General features: G+C 40.3%; 1 protein-coding gene across 2 annotated transcripts in view; it reads left to right on the plus strand.

The window, feature by feature from the left end:
* Positions 1 to 23273, plus strand: part of khk (ketohexokinase) — a 149638-nt gene that overhangs the window by 87367 nt on the left and 38998 nt on the right. For both annotated transcript variants that reach the window (XM_041252787.1, XM_041252788.1), the window contains 2 exons: positions 7387 to 7459; positions 8001 to 8147. In XM_041252787.1, coding sequence (XP_041108721.1) covers positions 7387 to 7459; positions 8001 to 8147 — 220 coding nt within the window. The remainder of the gene's footprint in view (positions 1 to 7386; positions 7460 to 8000; positions 8148 to 23273) is intronic.

Below are 23273 nucleotides of genomic sequence, written 5' to 3' on the forward strand. Positions count from 1 at the left end.
CTGGGCAATCCAGTGCTTTACAGGTTTAACAGCATTAGTACTTCAGTATAGTAATACGAATATGGTTATTATATACAGTGGCTCTCAAAAGTATTCAACCCCCTTGGACTTTTCCACATTTTATTGTGTTACAACATGGAATCAAAATGGATTTAATTAGGAGTTTTTAACACTGATCAACACAAAATAGTCCATAATGTTAAAGTGAAAAATAAAATCTACAAATTGTTCTAAATTAATTACAAATATAAAACAGAAAATAATTGCTTGTATAAGTATTCACCCCCTTTGCTATGACACACCTAAATAAGCTCTGGTGCAACCAAGAAGTCATAATTAGTTGAATGGAGTCCTCCTGTGTGCAATTAAGGTGTTTCACATGATTTCAGGTTAAATACACCTGTCTCTGGGAGGTCCCAAGGTTGGTTAGTACATTTCCTAACAAAAACTACATCATGAAGACAAAGGAACATTCAAAGCAAATCCAGAATAAGATTCTTCAAAAGCACCAATCAGGGGTAGGATATAAGCACATTTCATATTGAATATCCCCCGGAGCACAGTAAAGTCCATTATTAAGAAACGGAGAGAATATGGCACAACTGTGAATCTGTCTAGAACAGTCCGTCCTCAAAAACTGAGTATCCGGGCGAGAAGGGCACTAGTCAGGGAGGCCATCAAGAGGCCTATGGCAACTCTAAAGGAGTTACAGTCTTCCACGGCTGAGATGGGAGACACTGCATATGGCAACAATAGCCAGGGTGCTTTACAAAACTGAAAGCCATTGTTGAAAATACGCACATCAAATCTCGGATAGACTTTGCCAGAAGGCATGTGGGAGACTCTGAGACCAAGTGGAGGAAGATTCTATGGTCTGATGAGATCAAAATAGAGCTTTTTGGCCTCAAAGCTAAGCAATATGTTTGGTGCAAGCCTAACACCACACATCATCCTGAGAACACCATCCCTACCGTGAAGGGCCTGGAAAGCTTGTGAAGACAGAGAGCAAAATGGATGCAGCAAAGTACAGAGAAATCCTGGAGGAAAACCTGCTGAAGTCTGCAAGAGACCTGGGACTTGGGAGAAGATTCATCTTCCAGCAGGGCAATGACCCCAAACATACAGCCAAAGCCACTCTGGAGTGGCTTAAAAACAAAAAGGTCACTGTCCTGCAATAGTCCAGTCAAAGCCCAGCCCTCAATCCAATTGAGAATATGTGGAAAGAGTTGAAAATTGCTGTTCACCAAAGGTCCCCATCCAACTTGACGGAGTTTGAGCAATTTTGCAAAGAAAAATAGGTAAAAATTGTAGTGTCCAGATGTGCAAAGCTGGTAGAGACTTATCCAAATAGACAATTGCTGCCAAAGGTGCCTCTACCAAATATTGATTCAAGGGGGTGAATACTTATGCAATCAATTATTTTCTGTTTTGTATTTGTAATTAATTTAGAACAATTTGTAGATTTTATTTTTCACTTTGACATTATGGACTTTATTTATGTTGATCAGTGGCAAAAACTAATTAAATCAATTTTGATTCCATGTTGTAACACAATAAAATGTGAAAAAGTCCAAGGGGGGTGAATACTTTTGAAAGCCACTGTATTTAGCTATCAGACTATGCATGCATAATGCTAAAAATTGGCATTGCTAAATTCTAGAATAACATTTTATATATATATATATATATATATATATATATATATATATATATATATATATATATATATATATATATATATATATATATATATATACACACACACACACACACACACACATACACACTGAGTGTACAAAACATTAGGAACACCTGCTCTTTCCATGAAATAGACTGATGAGGTGAATCCAGGTGAAAGCTATGATCCCTTATTGATGTAACCTGTTAAATCCACAATCAGTGTAGATGAAGGGGAGACAGCTTAAAGAAGGATTTTTAAGCCTTGACACAACTGAGACATGGATTGTGTATGTGTGCCATTCAGAGGGTAAATGGGCAAGACAAAAGATTTAAGTGCCTTTGAACGGGGTATGGTAGTTAGTGCCAGGCACGCCGGTTTGACTGTGACAAGAACTGCATCGCTGTTGGGTTTTTCACGCTCAACAGTTTACTGTGTGTATCAAGGATGGTCTACCACCCAAAGGACATCCAGCCAACGGCAGGCCAGTGGTCAAAAATGGATCATTGATGAAAGAGGCCAAAGGAGGCTGATACGAACTGTGCAGAGCAACAGACAGGCGACAGTTAGTCAACTGACAGTCCAGTACAACATTGGTGCCGAAAGACCCATAAAAGAATGCACAACTCGTCGTACCTTCACACAAATGGGGTATGGCGGCCGACGACCTAACAGAGTTCCACTTCTTTCAGCAAAACACAAGAAACTGCAGTTGCAGTGGGCTAAGCAACGAAAACACTGGACACTGGAGGATTGGAAAAACATTGCCTGGTCTGATGAATCCCGGTTCCTGCTATTTCACACTGATGGGAGGACTAGGGACATGCTGCGTGTCAACATTGCAGGCTGCTGGTGGTGGTGTGATGGTGTGGGGTATGTTTTCATGGCACACATTGGGCCCCTTGATAAAAGTGGAGCAACGTTTGAATGCCACAGGATATCTGAACATCATTGCCAATCAGGTGCATCTCTTCCTGGCAGCAGTGTATCCATCTGCTAATGGATTTTTTTCAGCAGGATAATGCCCCATGCCACAAGGCTAGGATTGTCCAGGAATGGTTCCATGAACATGACAGTGAATTCAGCTTACTGCAGTGGCCTGTCCAGTCACCATATCTCAATCCAATTGAGCATCTGTGGAATGAGATGCAACAAGCTATTCGGAGTAGAGATCCACTACCAGCCAACTTGACACAACTGTGGGCATTGGAGTCAATATGGGCCAGCATCCCTGTGGAACACTTTCGACACCTTGTCGAGTTCATGCCCCGACGAATTGAGACTGTTCTGAGGGCAAAAGTGGGTGCAACTCAATATTAGGAAGGTGTTCCTAATGTTTTGTACACTCAGTGTGCATGTATGTGTGTGTGTGTATATAATATATATATATATATATATATATATATATATATATATATATATATATATATATATATATATATCACTCTCTTAAGACTAAAACATAATTTCTATACCCTCTAGCAATGCATCAATATAAAACAGATATTAAATTCAAAGATATGTTTACCTTCCAGTATATGGAAGTGTAGTGTAGGATATATTGAAAAATAAGAACTGTCTTCAAAAGGCAGAGACTTGACATCGATCAAACAGCAATCATTTTTTCAGAGATTTTTAGAGCATGGATCACATAACTTTTAGTTTGCAAGTTGAGCGTTATCAAATGGGGTCTTGCTCTGGGCTTATATAGGATTTTGCCTCCATTGAATACATCAGAAGTCCCAAGTAAATCTTATCATCACTCGGCCTTGACATTTCTTCTCTTTGAGTTAAGGATCTGGTCAACTCATTTTTCAAAACTGATTGGATATAACTTCTTACCAAAAATATTAGAACATGATTTCATCAATGTCTTTTTCCAACTCCTCCTTTTTCTAAAAAGTCAGGTAAACCAAAGTTCACAGGGTCCTTGCTACCAAAATACAATACAAGTATATGTGTATATATGGGAGATGTTTTTAATATGTAACAAGCTCTATTTGATTATATTAAGCTGGGTCAAAAATATATGTCTCTTATTAGGTTACCTTTTCAGTGTGTTGTTAATTGTACATTATAAGATGTATTTCTAATTAATTTACTTCAGTATCCTAGAAATTGTAATATAATTTTACTCCATTGATAAAGATTTTAAGTTTTCAATGGAAGGTCCAGTTATTTATATCTAAATACAGGCTGGCATTAATACACCAGAATGCCGTAGTGCTACAGTGAGACTATGTCTCACCTTCTTCACTGTTCATACAAAATCCAGTCAAAGCAGGTTTTAAAGACAACCTTTGGTTTTTGCCAATTTTAGGATTGATTAATATGAAACACTATCATCACAAGCATTTTTCAATACTCATTATTTCAAACCAATATCTAACTTAACGTATTAACATGTCCTACGCTTCCCATTCCCATCTCTTCCTGACAGGTTCTAATTAATTTCTGTTATATACAGAAAATGATTCATATAAACAACTATATTCTTTTATCCGAAAGGTATTTTCGTTCATTAATATTAACGAGATCGCTCATTTTAGATAGGACCTTTGCTGTTAAATCGCTGACCATCAAAAATCCTCACTTCATCAGCCAAAACCAGTGAGTCATCTTCAACACTGCCTGTACTACAATCAGGTGAGAACGAGGTTACATTCCTTTAGTAAGTTTACTGTTAGAGTTACATTTTATACTTTAAATTATTTTATAACATGTAGTTCTAATTCAGATATGTCAATATAGCAATCTCATATAAACTGCAATTCTATTTTACTTCACTAACATACACAGAAGGCAAAAGGCTAATTTTTAATTATTAATATTAATTGAATATTTAAACTTAAAACTGCGTGTACATTTACTTAATGATGTTATTACATTAGGTTTTTTATTTATTTAAATACTTTATTTTTTTCTTAGTATTGTCAAACCAAGTTTGATTTCTTCTAGCATATTAACTGCGTTCCATAGATTGTGCCATTCTGCTCTCGGTGGATTAAAATGTTGTGAGACTGTGTCCAATTAAAAAAGAGGCTTTTGCCTGATAAGGGAGGTTTGGAACTTTCACAGGCCAGTGACTTTCAGTGCAATGAACTTCTTCTCACAGGCCTTACACAGATCTGCTAATAATATTCTAGTGGTTGTATATTCTTTAAAACACATTACAGTTATTACAATATTTGTTGCAGTTTCACAAATGTTCAATTTGTTTCCCAAACATCAGCCTGCTTCCAGTAGCTGTGACAGTCTAGGGTCAGTTTCTGCTCTCAGTGAGTCAGTTTCTGCTCACAGGTGTGGGTGACAGTCTTTAAAAGCCTGATACCTGCAAAAACTTAAATCTTGTTCGCTGGGCTCCTATTTCTACATTCTCATTCCCATTGTCAGTGGGCAAACACATTTTAACTGAATCTGGGTCCATCAAAGAACCGCACACCCTTGCAACCAAGGCCTTTCATGCAAAAGGATCTAATGAATTATAGCAGAAAAGGGATGTGCCAGAACAGTCTGTGACACCTTGCTCTCCACCATTTCCTCCCAGTGCTGAGCGGTACACATGTGCTGATCTGGACGGACAGCACAACAGTGGTGGTGTATGTCAACCACCAGGAAGGCATACGGTCCCTGGGGTTGCATTGCATAGCTTTCAAGCTATTGATATGGGCTCAGAGGAACCTGCTGTCCGTATGGGCCACTTCGTTTGGATCTCCTCAGTCACGTGAGAGGCACTCTTTGGTACCCGGAACCGGTCAGCTTCCAGCTATGGGTCTGGCACCTGAAAGAGACCACTGGCTAACCCTAGGGCTATTGGACGCGGTTGTGGGTACGATGCAGAGAGGTAGGGCGGACTCCACTAGGTCTTTATATACCTATAAGTGGAAGTATTTTCGAGCTTGGTGTCTGGCTGGGAACCATGACCCCATCACTCATTCTATACCAGTCATCTTGCAGTTTCTGCAAGAACTGCTTGATGCTGGAAGGTCACCTTCCACCTTGAAGGTGTTTTTAGTGGCTATCTCTACTTGCCATGCCCCCATAGATTCTATGTCTCAGAGTGCACATTTTTTGGCTTACCCAAGGAGCCTTAACTCTTTGCAGTCCATTTATTCAGCACATGTCAGACGCGTCGGGTCCAATTTATTTTCACATGCGCTGTTTATTTTACCCTCTCTGTTTTAAAAAAAAAAAGAAAAATCACAGAAAAACAGGTTTAAAAGGCACTGCATCGCAAAAGGACACGCAGTACTGCATCTCCAGCCAAGCCCCACCCCTTGTTTGCTGTATTTTTCACATACCTCTTCATAGTCGTGCATATTGATAAATCTCTCCTGATTTTATTTTATATTACCCGATATAAACGGGTCTGTGTAACACGAGTGTTTAAAATGTGTATTTGTATTTAGGCACGAGGATTGCACAGCACTTCACGTGCAAGTAAAAAGTAATAATATGTGAGCAAGGGGAATTGCACTTTATTAATTCACGTGCAGTTGTACCGAGACTCCAATTGAATGATTGAGCAATTGAGTCTTAGTACAGCTGCATAAAAGCAACATGTTTTCACCCACTCGCGGTTGGGTGTTCGGTGAGTTCCCCCAAACTCCACCTCTCTTGTTCTGTTTATTTTCCTGTTTCTGGTCTGACACCACCCACTCCGGTCGTTTTTGTGACACTGACACATATTTCAATCCAACGATATCTGCCGTAATAAAGTGCCAGCAGTATATAAATCAGTAATATTGTTTGTTAAATTGCTCAATAATTATTATAATATATAACTCTCAAAAGTTTTACTAAACTTAAAGAAGAGTATTTGACAATTTTTATGAATGATTTCCTTTTTCCTCAGGGGGCTGTTATACGCATCATACACATAGGAGGGGTCATACGCAAAAATCACTCATCATCATATAATAATACACGTATCCCCTCAAAACGACACGACCAGCATGACAGTAAACAGACACAATGAAGCGTTCTTACCTTTGTATAAGTTAGTGATCAGCAGATGTGTCAGCCGCACGAAGAGCACAGCGTGTGGTTTTTACCAACTCTTCTGTGCAGAATAATTTTTTTTTATTTTTCTGTCTGTAAATACCAGGATTTTGTTCCTATGCTGCAGGACTCTGGACATGTGCTAAGAAATTGGGACTGTCCCAACCATATAGGGACTGTTGGCATATATGGTAATTCAATGATTCAAAATAATGTTGCCATCAAATAATGTCACTCTCTATGCCATTCCACTACACTACTGTGATGTTATAAGTAAAATATAAAATTGAATCCCAGTAGAAAATATTAACAATACAATTTAATTGAATTACTGGGCCTAATTTGCAAAGCCAAAGACTGTTTTAGATTTTTTTTTTTTTTAAATAAAGCTTGGCTGATATATTTATTTAACTACAGTTTAGAAAAAAATTGCACATGTACAACTTTATATAATTTAACAAACAAAAACAGCTGTTGATTTAATGAATTAAATTCTATGTTTCTATTGTGTGCAGGAACCTGCCTGATGTAACAGCTGTTGATTTAATGAATTAAATTCTATGTTTCTATTGTGTGCAGGAACCTGCCTGATGTAACAGCTGTTGATTTAATGAATTAAATTCTATGTTTCTATTGTGTGCAGGAACCTGCCTGATGTAACAGCTGTTGATTTAATGAATTAAATTCTATGTTTCTATTGTGTGCAGGAACCTGCCTGATGTAACAGCAGATGATTTCCACAATGTGGATTTGTCCCAGTACAAGTGGATCCATTGGGAGGTGAGGGACAGGTTATGGGAAATCACACTTAGTTTTCTTTATAGGTGTCCTTGTTTCAGAATAGTTGATGCTGTCATTCTTTCATGCTGACTGAGTAGTTGGGTGAAGCAGACTGAATTATATTAAATGTATTCTGTTTATTGTACCTGCTTTACAGTATTTGTCTTTGATTTGCCAGGCTTAACTGGGTATTGATTATGCTTTTACCATTTTTCTTTTATTTGAAAAGATAAGTAAATCCCCCCCCCCCCCCCCCCCCGCTAGTTCTCTGTCATTAGAATTATGTTTTTAATATAATGCGAATCGCAGAATACAAAATGTGCAATGAAAATGTTTAGGTGTTGTTCTTGTCCTAAATTGGTAAATAAATGAACAAAATCATATTCCTAGTTCACATAAGCTGCAGTTCTAACAAAGTTCCTGCAACATACAGTAGCTACACATTTCAACACCGATTGACTTCAGTGTGGTGTTTTATACGGGTGTGTATGGAAAGCTTTAAAGCCGTTGTTGGGAGGGCTAACCTGAGCTCTGATTACAGGGCAGGAATGCCGGGGAGCAGGTGAAGATGATAAAGCGAGTGCAGGAGTATAACTTGACCATACCTGCAGATCAAATAATCACCATCTCTGTGGAGATTGAGAAAACCAGGGATGAGCTGTACCAGCTATTCGAGCACGCAGACGTGGTAACTTCACTTTTACTTTCAAATTCACTTCCTGTGTTACAATAAATAGGACTTACACTTGCTGCTCATAGGAAACTATGTGAGTTCCAATAATCCCTTATTCAGCACTGATAACATATGCTGTCTGATCTTTCTGTATCAACAAATGAGTATGTAAGCACACTGACTTACAGGAGCATATTTGTAAAGCTTGCCATTGTAGTACAACAAAAGCTAAGAAGATTTCAAATCTATTTTTTTCCAGAAATGTTCTTTTACACATCTAATAGGAAAGATATTTGAACTTCACATGCTGTGTTGGGGTGTTATTGTAGTACGGAGTGGTTATTGGAGTAGGCAGGACGCAGGACAACAGACATTGGTGAATTTTATTTTCTCCAAACAACAAAGTCAAGAACAGGACTTTTAAATGAACTTCTTACCAATATAAATAATGGCAGATAAAGCACAAGGCTACCCCAGAGGACCTGTTTGCTATCCTCCAGCCTTTCTTTACTACCTACTTGACTAAGCTATTCTGCCCTTTCATATGGGTAGCTCCTCAATCATTACCATGAGAACAGCAAGAGTATTAACAATTATGACCATCCAGTATTGATCCTTTACCATGCTAACATTACTTTTTCATTGGCAATTAAAAATTCATAAAATGGCAATTTCCACCCCCCTTTGCGCATTGTTTAAACATCACAAACAGTAACTGTATATTAGCCCTTTGCGGTCCTACGTCGGACCAGGTCCAACATTACAATGTTCCCTTTCCAGTCCAATGTCAGACCCTGTCTGACAACATCAAAAAGACATGAAGCACAGCTCTCTAGTCGTTTTTTCTCCGGAGTGAGACCGATTGGAGCCAAAAAAAAAGGGCGTATCTCATAGCCCCATGCACTACAGAGATAACACATAAACAAAAGAGAGAGCTGCTTCTGCATCCAGCACTCAAAGAAATATCACATTTGCAGAGTTTTTTGAGATGTTTTAGTAATAAAATAATGACTTGGATAGCATTATTGAAGAGTTTGTTGATAAAACGAGAAATCAGGAGAGGATTTATCAGTAAGCACGTCTATAAAGAAGTATGTGAAAAATACAGCGAACAAGGGGTGGGGATGTACTGCCTTTTAAACCTGTTTTATTCTGGGAAAAAAAAAATTAAACAATGCTTGTAAAATAAACAGTGCGGGTGAAAATAAATTGGACCTGACGAGCCTGACGAAAGTGCACGATTTCACATCGGGGATGTCACTGCAAGATCGACTTCCAGGTCTGCAGTCAAAAATTACTCCAAAAACAAACGTTAAGTGCCATTTTTATTACTTTCATTATTTTAACCGTTTGCAGGTCCAATTTATTTTCACACACGCTGTATACATGTTTTTTTCCCCAGAGTAAAACAGGTTTAAAAGGCACTGAATTGCAAAAGGACCCTCAATACTGTATCTCCAGCCAAGCCCCACCCCTTGTTCGCTGTATTTTTCACATACCTCTTTATAGACGTGCATACTGATAAATCCTCTCCTGATCACTCGTTTTATCACCAAACTCCTCAATAATAATAATGCTAGTCATTATTTTATTACTATAACATATCAAAAAGCTGTGATATTCTTTGAGCGCTGGATGAAAAAGCAGCGATCTCCTTTGTTTATGTCTGTGTTATCTATGTGTTGCATGAGGCTTAGATACGCCCTTTTATTTTTTTTCGGCTTCAGTCGGCTCCTATCGGTCTCACTCGACCATTGAAAGGTTTTCTCGGCTTTTTACCTGTGCTTTATGTCTTTTTTATGATATCAGACAGGGTCCGACATTGGACTGGAAAGGTAACACTGTAATGACTGACCTAGTCCGACATAGGACCGCAAAGGGTTAATCGATTATCACACCCGCTTGCTATAATATGCAATTGTAGTGAAATACAATTGATATTAATGCTATTTTGTGCGAGCATTTATTAATGACACCTTACGTTTTACAGGCAATCGGTCTCACTCGGCCAGTGAAAGGTTTTCTCGTCTTTTCCAGAGAAAAAACGACTAGAGGCCTGTGCTTTACATTTTTTTGATGATGTCGGACTAGGGCTATGGCCCCACAACTAGTTATCACCCCTTGGTGTACTGTGGATTCGGACTGGTCCTGAAGTTGGCTCCCAATTTTTACTGTCTAACTGCTTAAGCCTTAGCTACAAGATACATATGCACTTAGAATTACTGTTTGTTTTATTTCGTACTGCACATCATAAACAAAAATATACAAAACAATTAAAAACAAAGCATTAGTATTGTACTGTTATCATATGCACACATATTGCACAATTAATCAAATTAAATATCTACTTGCTGAAGCGATTTTTACTTTAGCCAAGGAGGTGTTCACAAGTAGCAACAGTGCACTAGCAAAAGCCACCAGGCAGTGACGTCAGCTCCCTAGCAACAAGCCTCCTGTGTTGTTGTTGGGAATGGATTCTTTCAATGCAGCGGGTTTGTGCATTTGAGAAAGGAGAGGAAGACTCAGGAAATTAATTGGAGATTAAAGTTGATGAGAAGCAATTACCGTCCGCTGTACGAATTAAAATGATGTGCTGCTTTTTATATGAAAAAGGAGAAAAAGCACGTTGCATATAGGATTTATTTTGGACCCCGACACCCGCGATATATAGTGTGGGTGGTGTATTTTCATCAAATCTAATTACGAAAAGTAAACGTTTCTCCAGTTGAACTTAAAACTAAACATTTCTAATTATTTATGTCTAGTCACACTGTCGGCGAGGTTCCCCACAAAAAGTTAATAAAACATTACAAATATTACTCTTACCTTAAGATGTCTTGACAGCAACTGGATTAGAGGAAACATGGGGAACACAAGAATAACTATTTGCAAGTCCAACATAACAAAGTCTGTGCTCTCTACAGAGCTTATTTTCTGTTTTTATTCAGAAATATCATGGCATCCACATTCCCCGGTTTCAAAGAAGAATGCTATTTGTTCACAATCATCCCTGCTTTGCTGAACAGACGCTGGCTCAGGACTGATGTTGCAGGGATACTTAACATGCTCTTTGCCAAGGCTGCTAGGTTGGGAACGTGTGCCTGGTTATTTTTCCACTAAATCAATAACTGGACATTTTAATTAAAGAAGGTGTTAAAACATATAATAAACCATGTTCCACCTTGTTTGTACATCCTATATTAACTTGAGTGGTGCTTTTTCTGTGTTCAGCATTTCTGTTTGTTTCCTATTTAAATCACTTGTTGCCATCTCACTCTTTTTAAAATGTGCAACCAGTCTCCTTGCTGCTGCCACTAATGTATGGACTTGTCGTACATCCTCCAAGCTTTTCTGAATGCATAGATTTACATTGTGCCCTGCGCAGCTCACACTTGCCATGCCACCAAAAAGTAACACAGCATGCTCGCTTGCAGAAAGCAAAGACAGAGCTCTGCACACGTTGACGGTGTTGTCATGAACACAAGCTATTACTTTTGTAGCCACTTCAAACTCTGTGTTTATCTGATTGATTGCTTCTGCTAAATTCACAGCTGTCTGTCTCTGGTGTAATTTTCGTGTCGCTAATACTTTTGACTTGTTTCTGGTTTTGCTTAATGTAATGACAGGTGACTGTTAAAAACGCTTCCTGTGCCAAGTTGTCCATACATCGGAAGTGATGGACATTGAATTACACTCCTCACTTAAATCCTGTCAAAGCTTTTCCTTTGCACGTTCATGGTCCAGAGTAATGAATTTGGAGATTATCTTTTGACAGGGCATTTCATAGCCCGCAATAAAATTCTCAGTCAGGTTTTTAAACGCTGCTTCCTCTACTGTACTAACAGGTATGGTATCTTGTCTACTATCAGGCTTGTTATTTCTGTTGCTCTGCCACTTCGGATCAACTTTCTTTCCAAAATAAGCTGTCACTGAAGGTGTTGCTTCCTTTAGTTTTTTACTTGTCTTCCCGCTGTCTTGTCGGGTGCTGTCTTACTAAAGACAACGCAGGTTGGCGGTATTGCCAGAGCATTTTACCTTTTTTTGTAAAAGAAAAAACTGCCAAACATCTGACGGCATTATTTAAAATTAAATTAAATCGACAATTTAACTAGCAAAATCTGATCTTGAGCCTACCTCTAGTCTACCTCTAAGTCTCTTATTATTATTATTATTATTATTATTATTATTATTATTATTATTTAAAGGAACCAAAGGAAAGGCAAGGAATAGAGTGTAGATTTACATTTTGCCGGTCCTAATAAAAACCGGTCCTTAATGCATTTCTTTTTTTTTTTCTTTTTTTTTTTTTTTTTTTTTTAATCAATGGTTAAAAACACTATGTAACACAATTTTTGTTCCTGGGTATTAAGTGTTATTTCCTAATTGCTTATGCCTCAAAAGTATACAAAATGGCTATTATTCCCCACAAACTTTGCTTTTGTGACCAGGACAGTGATATTTTGAAATTTACCTATTTCCAATGAGAAAACGGGCGAATTTGTGTCTTTTCGTTCACATAAAGTCAGAAAAAAACAACATATGAATCCAAATTAACATGTATTTATACTAAAGTAATACAAAAATGACTACAAAAGATTTAGAAGTGAGTAGTTTTTCGAGATTTACGATTATACTGTAAATCACTTTCACGAATCAGCCCCCAAATGTAGTCTCCCATCATGTTCTCGTTATACTGTCCTTGGTAGTGGCGTTCAAAGTCCAGTATATCCTGGTGGAAGCGCTCGCCTTGCTCCTCCGAGTACGCTCCCATGTTCTCCTTGAATTTATCAAGATGAGAATCAAGGATATGGACTTTGAGGGACATCCTACAGCCCATTGTGCCGTAGTTCTTCACCAGAGTCTCAACCAGCTCCACATAGTTTTCGGCCTTGTGATTGCCCAGGAAGCCCCAAACCACTGCGACAAAGCTGTTCCAAGCCGCTTTCTCCTTACTAGTGAGCTTCTTGGGGAATTCATTGCACTCCAGGATCTTCTTTATCTGTGGTCCGACGAAGACACCGGCTTTGACCTTTGCCTCAGACAGCTTAGGGAAGAAGTCTTGAAGGTACTTGAAGGCTGCCGACTCCTTATCTAGAGCTCTGACAAATTGTTTCATAAGGCCCAATTTGATGTGCAGTGGTGGCATCAGCACCTTCCGGGGGTCCACCAGTGGCTCCCACTTGACGTTGTTCCTCCCCACAGAGAACTCGGTCCGCTGTGGCCAGTCCCACTTGTGGTAGTGCGCCTTGGTGTCCCTGCTGTCCCAAAGGCAAAGATAGCAGGGAAACTTGGTAAAACCGCCTTGGAGACCCATCAGGAATGCCACCATTTTGAAGTCTCCTATGACCTCCCAGCCGTACTCATCATACTTCAAGGCGTCCAGCAAGGTCTTGATGCTGTTGTAATCCTCTTTGAGGTGCACCGAGTGAGCCAGGGGAAGAGACGGGTACTTGTTACCATTATGGAGCAGCACGGCTTTGAGGCTCCTGGATGAGCTGTCAATGAAGAGGCGCCACTCATTCTGGTTACAGGCGATTCCGATTGCCTCGAACAGACTGGTCACATTGTGGCAGAAGCACAGCCCATCTTGACGGGTGAAGAAGCTGGAAAAAGGTTGGTGACGCTTCCTCTGATCTGCGACTTGCACACTTTCATCCAACAAGTTCCACTGCTTGAGCCTAGACATCAAAAGCTCGGCACTGGACTTGGTGAGACCAAGATCTCTAATCAAGTCGTTGAGGTCTTTTTGGTTGGGGTAGTATGGGTTTCTCTCCTCAGCTCCACCTCTGAAATTGTCATCTGGATCTACGTCTTCCTCGCTCTCTGACTTGCTGCTCTCTTCTAAAGACGGCTGCTCTCTCTCCAGAGGAGTGGGTACAGTGTGGCACCAGGGCGATGGATGAAGGAAGGTTCGGATACATGATAGCAGGTGCATTCTTGCCAGTCCGACGTTTGGAAGGGTCCACCATGCAGAAGTAGCAGTTGCTTGAGTGGTCAGTGGGTTCTCGCCAAATTCTTGGGATAGCGAACTTCATGGCTCTCTTTTCCCCTCTGTACCATCCTACAAAAATACATTTATTTCACCCATGACTAATGAGTAAGAGATTCTTGCAACATTTTTCATATATATTTTTTCAATAACATTGAAAATTTTAACATTTTAAAATTCAAATTTTAAACTTTTACAATTTTAAAAATTAACAAATTTTATAACATAAAATTCTGAGCAACAATTGTCCATCTTACCTTCCAGAGTTTTTTTGCAGTGCTCGCAGGTGAAATGAGGTGCCCAGGGTTTGTCTTGATCCCCGACAGGCATGCTGAAATATGCCTGGAAGGCCTCACACATCTTAGCAGATGCTTCCACTGAGTACTTTTTCGCTCTTGTCTTGATAAATTGGCCGCACACATAGCAAAATGCGTCTGCCAGATGCTTGCAGCCTCTTGATACCATCTCAGAAAAATGCAGATATGTATCCACTTAGGCAGCTGGAACTAAACTGAACTGGTGGGCTTAAGGCCCCTGTATTTATACTACTATTTATATTACTCGAAAGTTCTAGAAGTTACTCCAAGTTTACTCAGCACTGAATCTATCTGGAATGTTCTGGAAAATAGGTAAATTTCAAAATATCACTGTCCTGGTCACAAAAGCAAAGTTTGTGGGGAATAATAGCCATTTTCTATACTTTTGAGGCATAAGCAATTAGGAAATAACATTTACTACCCAGGAAACAAAACAAACAAAAAATTGTTACACAGTGAAATCATTGGTTATTCCAATGATTCGATGCATTGTCCCATTAGATGCATTGTCCCCCGGACTGGAAAGGGAAAATTGTAATGTTGGACCTGGTCCGACATAGGATCGCAAATGGTTAAAACTATGATATTATTGATGATTTTACCTTGTTTTTGTAACAGGAAACCGAGTCATTATTTCAATGGATGTTTGCACCCATCCACTAAAATAACAAAACACTCCCTCCATACACATGCAAACAGTTTAAACTAGTAATAACTTAGACATGTAGTTTTGTTTGTTCCCTCTTCCTCTTTATGAGATTACACCCCTGGATTTACACAGCTTCCATTACAATAAAACAACTTATGTATTAGCTGAAGCACATTAAAGACGTGTTAAACTTTGCAGATGCTTGCTATTCAGAAGGGGGTGACAAATTTGACCACTTGCAAGCCACGTGGAAATCAGTTGAACAGTAAACATGAGTGTATCTACAGTCTGTAAGGAGATATAAGCTGTTAAAGCACTCTATTGTCCAGTTTGACCATGAACCAAAGGTCAAAGTCCAAGACATTTTTAGAAAGCTCTTAGTTGGTTTCCTATACGTGCTCAATGGTAAATATGATTGTATCTGTAGTTTTTAAGGAGATTTAAGCTATTATAGTGTTTCGTTGTCCAGTTTGACCAGTATCGAAAGGTCAAAGGTCAAATTCAACAGCATTTTCAGACAGACCATTGGCAGTTTCCTATTAGTGTTTAATAGCAACCAGTCCCCAAAAAGCACAATGTAAGGAGCTATGAGCTTTTGACAAAGTCCCTCATAAATGATTAATTCTCAAACTGAATGCAGTCACAAATCAAGGAAAAGCATGCACATGGATTAGGAAGTGGTTAACGTGTAGAAAGCAGAAAGTACCGATTCAAGGAGAAACCTCAAAATGGAACGAGGTAACCAGTGGAGTACACACAGGGATCAGTATTAGGTCCTCTGCTATTCCTAGTCTACATTAGTGACTTAGATTCTGGGTAGTATACTAACCCATTTTAATGCTGAAAAAAATATTATTCTCCTTGTTATACAGGTATTATGAAGTTAGGCCACTGTAAGGCATTTTTAAAGCATTCGATCTCTTGATAAAAGGCCATCTCCATGTCCTTTGCATGTGTTGGCCATGGTTTGACTTGAACGAGTGCATCATTTGCATGCCCCCATTTGCCAGTAGCACACACAGCAAGAAAAGACACAGTGTCCTGAAGTAACAACCCTGTCCTTGGTGTATGATAACGAAAAACTGGTCATTCCTGTTGTCCACAGTAATTTTGCTCTTCTGCACAGCAGTAAACTTGGTATTGTGTCGCTTGTAAGGGTACTGTCTGGTTTGCACTACAATCATTCTTCCTGTTGACTGAATAAGTTCACTTATTGTGACTGAAACAATGCAAGATACTTCAGGACAAATTTCAGACAATTTGGTGAGAAACTGCAACATGTTGCTGCTCATCTCTATTGAAGAGGTCTCCTAAGAAGTGACAAATATTCCCAGTAGTTAGAGATGCAGTGGATGGCAAGTGATCATAGTGGTAAACAAAGCTCCTAATAGACTCTTGTTGACTGTGTTTTAATTAACCTTCAGAAGCTGCAAGTGAAGAAGGAACTGCAATGTTGCATTTGCATAGCATGAGGTGAAACTGGGGTTGCTCAAGCCACTGAATGGATGTGTAAGTGCAAGTCTTCTCTTAGAAGATTGAGGCTTTTGCTGTTCCTAAACATTAGTGATGGCTCGGTGAATGAAATGCACTCAATCTTTTATCTTGTGTCCCTTTGTGTGTTGCTCCTTCAAGCTTATCAACTTAGGGCAATAAATCCCTCTGAGCCTATTGGACTCTGTGACTGCAGTTTGAGGTGCCTAAATGCAGGTGGGATCAAAAAGTTGGTAAGGTGGACACCGCTTAAGGATGTAGCTCTGGAAAGTGCAACAAAACTTTGTCCATAGGAGGAAATGGAGTTACCAAGATCCATCCTAACTGTTTTTAGAGTCTTACACTGGCATTTGTGAATTGTGATTGAATGAGCACCAATGATTGGGAAGTGCTCTCTAAACAATGTAGACTCTGTCCATGATTTCAAAATTTGTGCATAAATGTTCAAAGGTACGGGTGATTTATTTGCACTGTGCAGAACCTTATTTTCTCTCATTGGTGCTTGACCCTGCAGCATTCACAGAATCACCACCTATGCACCTATTATCAGTGATTAAAGGCTCAGTTTCAAACAAACTGATTATCGCTTACCAATACTGTATTGGTATAAGAAAAGTGTGTTTTTTAAAAAGTAATTTCCGCTTTCATTCACTTAAAATACGCTGAAGACAATGTAAACAACACCAAACTACAGACACAGAGTCCCAAGCTTTAAACGTGTTACTGTTTATAAATAAGAACCCAACTTTATTATGAATATTGTGTTTTAAGCAACATACTACAATAGTGTTCATTATGGTAATTGTTTGTTTATTAGTTTTAAAATGTTTAGTAAAACATGACCTATTGTTTGACCTTGTTAGTACAACCGGCCCCCTTTGCTAACGACATCTTCAGTCAGGGTCATAACCAAGTATAAATCTCCACATTTTTGTAAAATTACTTTACACTTACTTCTAAAGATGCAACAGGTTTCAGTAAATTTAAAACAGTAAACTTCTCATCCCACGCAGAAGGAGAACACAAACGGAAAACACCATTAAGTGGGGTTGGCATTGCAAGGGAGATGACGGGAGGTTTCACAGTTCTAATGGAGTGACAGTTTTCTAAGCATTATTTGTGAATGCTTATTCACCATTGCTACACCCTGTTAGAAAACTGACTTCCCTGTATTATTTTTAAATTCATCATTTAATTATAAAATCACAATTTACAAGATTAAATACGCTATCATACTCCTCCTGGGCTCTGCCATAATAGGGTCACACGACTGATACTGTACGCCGATTGGTTCAGTGGATATGTTGGATTTTGCTAAATTAGAAGCCTGACGTATAGCAAGTTATGGAAGGAAACGATCATTTGAGTTGTATTTAACGTGAGATCAATTATCCTACTTTTAGCTCAGTTTTGGTGCAAATAGTGTATATTGCGTTTTGCATTTAAACCCTTCATAGAGATAGAGATAAAAATGTGAGAAACATTGTGTGTGTGTGTGTGTCCATCTGTGTGGTTATTGTTCTTATACAGTTCTACGATTATGCAGCATACAGCACTGTGAACACAGGTTATATTTTCTGCACTCTTAAATTAAGGATAGTTAAGCCCCGTCGACTCACTCATATGTGTTTGTGGGTTGCTTTAAGCTCCCTGTGAGATACCTGGATACAAATAAGCCCTGTATGAAGCTAATTTGATACAAATCATATGCAAAGTTTGAAATGTAAGTATGTTTTCAATACCAAACAATAACAGTGAGAAAGTGTATTTGAATTCAATTAGATAACATTGTAAAACCTCCCTGTCTGTGCCAGTGTTCTCTTTACCGTTATACCTGTAATATGACATCAGGTGTGTTATTCTATTTATTATTTATTAAACTTAACCCTGTTACTTTGGTTATTAAGTGGCTTACTTAATATAACAGTCAAGGAGTTAAAACAAATAAACAATTTATCTGTCTCTGTGTGTTTTGGTTCAGCGCAGAAACTGGGAGTCACAGGTTTACACTTGGTTACATTCAGTGAGACATAAACCCATAAAATCTCACTAACCTGTTCAGTGCACTGATATCCACAGTCAGTCTTATCATTGGAAGAGCAATTACATTCAGAGCTACACTTTTTAGACTGTCTACAACTTGCAGCTGCCCCTGATAATTATTTTTTTAATTTTATTTAGAACTTTACAGCAAAACTGCCCTTTTAATAATTCTAAAATAAAACCAAACAAAAGACACTGCTTATTGGAATCAGTCTATATAACTTACACTTTATATAACAACACAAAACGTTTGCAAATAATCGTATAACTTTTAAATATCAGTTCAACCTCTAATTTCACTAAGTCCAGATTTAGGCTACTTCCAGTGTAGAACACAGGATTTGCACATCATAGGAGAGTAGAAGTGAGTACTATGTAACACAATTTTTGTTCCTGGGTAGTAAGTGTTATTTCTTATTTGCTTATGCCTCAAAAGTATAGAAAATGGTTATTATTCCCCACAAACTTTGCTTTTGTGACCAGGACAGGTACATTTCAAAATATCACTATTTCCAAAGAGAAATTTACAGTATAATCGTAAATCTCGAAAAACTACTCACTTCTAAATCTGTTGTAGTCATTTTTGTATTACTTTAGTATAAATACATGTTAATTTGGATTCATATGTTGTTTTTTTCTGACTTTATGTGAACGAAAAGACACAAATTCGCCCGTTTTCTCATTGGAAATAGTGATATTTTGAAATGTACCTGTCCTGGTCACAAAAGCAAAGTTTGTGGGGAATAATAGCCATTTTCTATACTTTTGAGGCATAAGCAAATAGGAAATAACACTTACTACCCAGGAACAAAAATTGTGTTATTATTTTTAGCAGACACACTTATCCGGGCCAACTTACAGTTGTGACATACATTACCCATTTATACAGTCAGATTTTTAACTGGACCAGCAGCAACATGTCCCACTCCTGTGACTGAACTCACAACCCTCCAGGGAAGCACAGTGCTCTAACCGCTACTCCACAGATGCTGAAGGATCACTAGTGCTTCCTGCAGCTTCCAGCAAATGTTGTGAGAAACTTGTATGAGAAACTACTGTTCCTCTTATATATACTTTTACATAAACCTTGTACTTTATATAGGTATATACATGTCAACTGCTATGGATAAATGCATAGGCCAAATCAAATCTGCCAAATCAATCAATATGACGTGTGCTTTTCTCGCTTGCTATTTCTTAATTTATTTATACATTTAACAAGCACGAGAATTACTGGGAGACACACACAAAGGATCTCGCGTCTAATGCAGTTTATTCAATTCAGCCCATTCCATCTGCACACACTTCCATATACATAGACAGCCCTTCCCCACCCCAGAGCACTACTCTGCCTATCAAGGTGACATCCACATATTACACGAATAACATCGGAAGGGTAATAATAGTTACAGGGTAATGCATTTAACAACATCGGAACTTGACAATAACTAATAATGAAACACAACAATAATAATTCAGCTTTTCCCTACCATATTTCTCACTCCCAGCATCCTCTGCTACACATTAACCTAAGTGTAGAAAACTGGCTCTGAGTACGGCACTCCATTCGCCAACAGGTGGCAACGGCGAGTCAGTCCAGCCGTGCCCGTCAGTACTCTGTGTGTGAGTAATATATCTATTCCTAAATAGATATATTAAATATCCTGATGGCGTTTGAAAGTCAGAATCGCAAAAATAAAAAGTTATAAGCACTTAGAACCGCCAAAAGTATTCATTTTGACGGCGTGTTACAATACATGCTTTTGTCAATATAATCTACAATACGCAATGTTGTATATGTTTACAAGTCCGTTTGTTATCTCTACCTCTGCTGAGTTTATAAAATATTGCTCTTGAAGTCTATATATGTGTTACCCAAATATCTATTGTAATCTTATCAATTCCTTGGAGAACTGCTGTCTGGCTGTCTATGTGAGCATAGAGTCTGCTGCCTTATAATATTACTATTACAAGAATTTTTTGAGCTATCTTGATAGCAGTTACAGATATTTTGCATTGGCAGCATGAATTTGTAACGACTTTACTGAAATGACAATTTTTAGTTCACTGTAATTAGCAAAACAGTTGACAAAAAACACAGCCTGGTTGGAACAGTAAACAAAGCGAGAAAGAGAGTTTCCACCATCTGCGCAAAACTTACTTCCCTTTCAATTAGAAAATAACCATCAACGTATTGGACATTGCCGTCAGGCAGTAGGGACTGGCTGAGCTATAGCAAAGCTGCCGATAGGCCTCTGCGTGAGCTGACGTGTAAGCCCGCCCCCCTGGGAGCTTACTATACACCGCGCGCAGAGACTCTCTTCCTCTTTTGTCTTCAGCATCGGTAGCGGTAGGTACTAGAGCTTCGCACTGACTGTACTCATTAAGCTTAGGCTTGAGAAGTTGTTTTTTGCCCCTTCTCTGAGTCTATTTCAGTTGCGCTTATTATTGGTATTTTGGTTTACATAATTGTGTGTGTGTGTGTATATATATATATATATATATATATATATATATATATATATATATATATACTTCATGCTTTGCTCCATGCGTCGGCGCTTCGGCGCTTCGGCGCTTCGACGCTCCACGCTCCACCCGTCGGCGCTTCGACGCTACACGCTCCACGCTTCGACGCTACACGCTCCACCCGTCGGCGCTTCGACGCTACATGCTCGATGCTCAGCACTTCGACACTACACGCTCGATGCTCAGCACTTCGACGCTAGACGCTTGATGCTCTACGCACCTTCGATGTTTGTTGTGCCGTGCTCGACGGAAATGTCGGGCTTCCATCGCTGCACGTCCTGTCAGGCAAAGCTGCCTGCCAGTGACCCACATGATGATTGCATGGCATGTCTCGCACCAGAGCACGCCGCATCCGCGCTGGCGGATAGGGCCTTTTGCCACATTTGTGCTGGCTTCCAGACACGCACCCTTCGACAAAGGGTTAAGAAATCAGTGGGTGGGCACTCTCCTTCCTCGGGATCTTCCAACACCATTTCAGCCCCGCCGTCGTCTATGGTGACGCCGCCAGGGCGGCTGCAGCTTTCCACGAGCCCGGCCTCCCAGATTACAGCTGGTCAGAGGTCCTCCACCAGACACGCTCGGGCACGCAGCCCCTCCCCTTCTAGGGTATGCCCTCGTCGGGAGTCTAGGTCGCCCTCCAGATTGCCTCGACGCAGAGGACGCTCTCGCTCCCCTCATCGCGATAGGCAATACAGAGAGAGGTCGGGGGTGGTGGAGTTACCCCCGACCTCCAAGATGTCTCAGTTCATGGAGATTATGATGGAGCAGCAGTCCATCCTCATGTCCATAGCCAATGCGGTGCCCTGAGCCCCAGAACAACCAACTGGGTCCGTCGTTAGCCAGCCTGTGGCTCCTCCACAACCTCCACCAGTCGCCTCCCTTCCAATGCAACCTCAGAAGGACTGGGATATCGATGCGGCTTCCAGGGATGCATCTGACATCCTGGAAGGGGACAGTATAGAGGCTGAGGTAGCCTCCCAGCACTCGGATCAGGACGCTGAGTCCGAGGTGCTGGATACCGATGACTCTATGTGGTCTGTGGTTGAGAAAGCAACCCGCCACTTGGGCATCGATTGGCCTAAGACAGAGCTTCCCCGGCGATCTCTGTTTGAGTCGCCTTCAGCCCAGTCCCATCAGTCCAGGATGCTTCCGGCATTCACGGACTTTGTTAAGGAGGTGCAGTCTACTTGGGGGGCTCCGGCCTCTACTCCTGTGACTTCTCGCAAGGCTTCGGCCTTTACTATGCAGGGGGCCAGTGAAGCTGGTTTAGCGTCCTTTCCACAGGTGGATGCTGCGTTCCCCGCGTTAGTCAAGACGCCGACATTATCCAGGCTTACAAAAGACCCTGCATACCCCAATAAACAGTGCAGGACCACAGAGGTACACCTGAAGAAGGGGTAATCTGTGGCCATGGAGGCAGTCAGACTGTCTAATATAGCCAGTTTACTGACAGTTTACCAGGAGGCACTCCTTCGAGACTTACCTGAGTGCTCTTCTGCGGCTCTCAGAAGCGAGCTAGTCACGGTCAGTCAGCTGTTGGTGAAGCTAGCCCAGCTCAACGCACAGGCTCAGGGCAGGAGCATCGCATCTCTGGTGGTGGCCAGAAGACAGCTTTGGCTCTCGCAGGCGAGAGTGCAGGAGCCTGATAAGGCCCCTTTGCTGGATGCCCCAATTATACCTGGACACACATTTGGTCCGGCAGTGGAGGAGATGCTGCAACGCTCTGTCAAGGCGTGGGAGGCGTCGCAGCAAATGGCTAAAATGTGGCCGAATAAGCTGTTCCAGCCAAAGCGGGCTCAGGAACAGCCATGGCGCAGAACACCACCACAGCAGCAGGCACAACCACAGGGTAGTAGGACCTCCCCCGTAGGTCCAGCAGCGCGCAGCCAACCTGTGTTTGCAAGACCGCGGCGCATAGAGTGGCACCCTAGAGGAGGTGGCAGGCCACGTCTGGCTCGTCTGCGCGCTGCCGAAGGAGCAGTTGGCACAGCACACAGTGATGGTTACAGACCATCTTCAGCGTCTAGGTCTGAAGGTCAATTCAGAAAACAGCCGCCTCGTGCCAAGCCAACAGACCGAATTCTTGGGTATGCATCTGGACTCAGTGTCCATGGAAGCAACCT

The sequence above is a fragment of the Polyodon spathula genome, chromosome 6 (genome assembly GCF_017654505.1).
Source record: "Polyodon spathula isolate WHYD16114869_AA chromosome 6, ASM1765450v1, whole genome shotgun sequence".
Lineage (NCBI taxonomy): Eukaryota > Metazoa > Chordata > Actinopteri > Acipenseriformes > Polyodontidae > Polyodon > Polyodon spathula.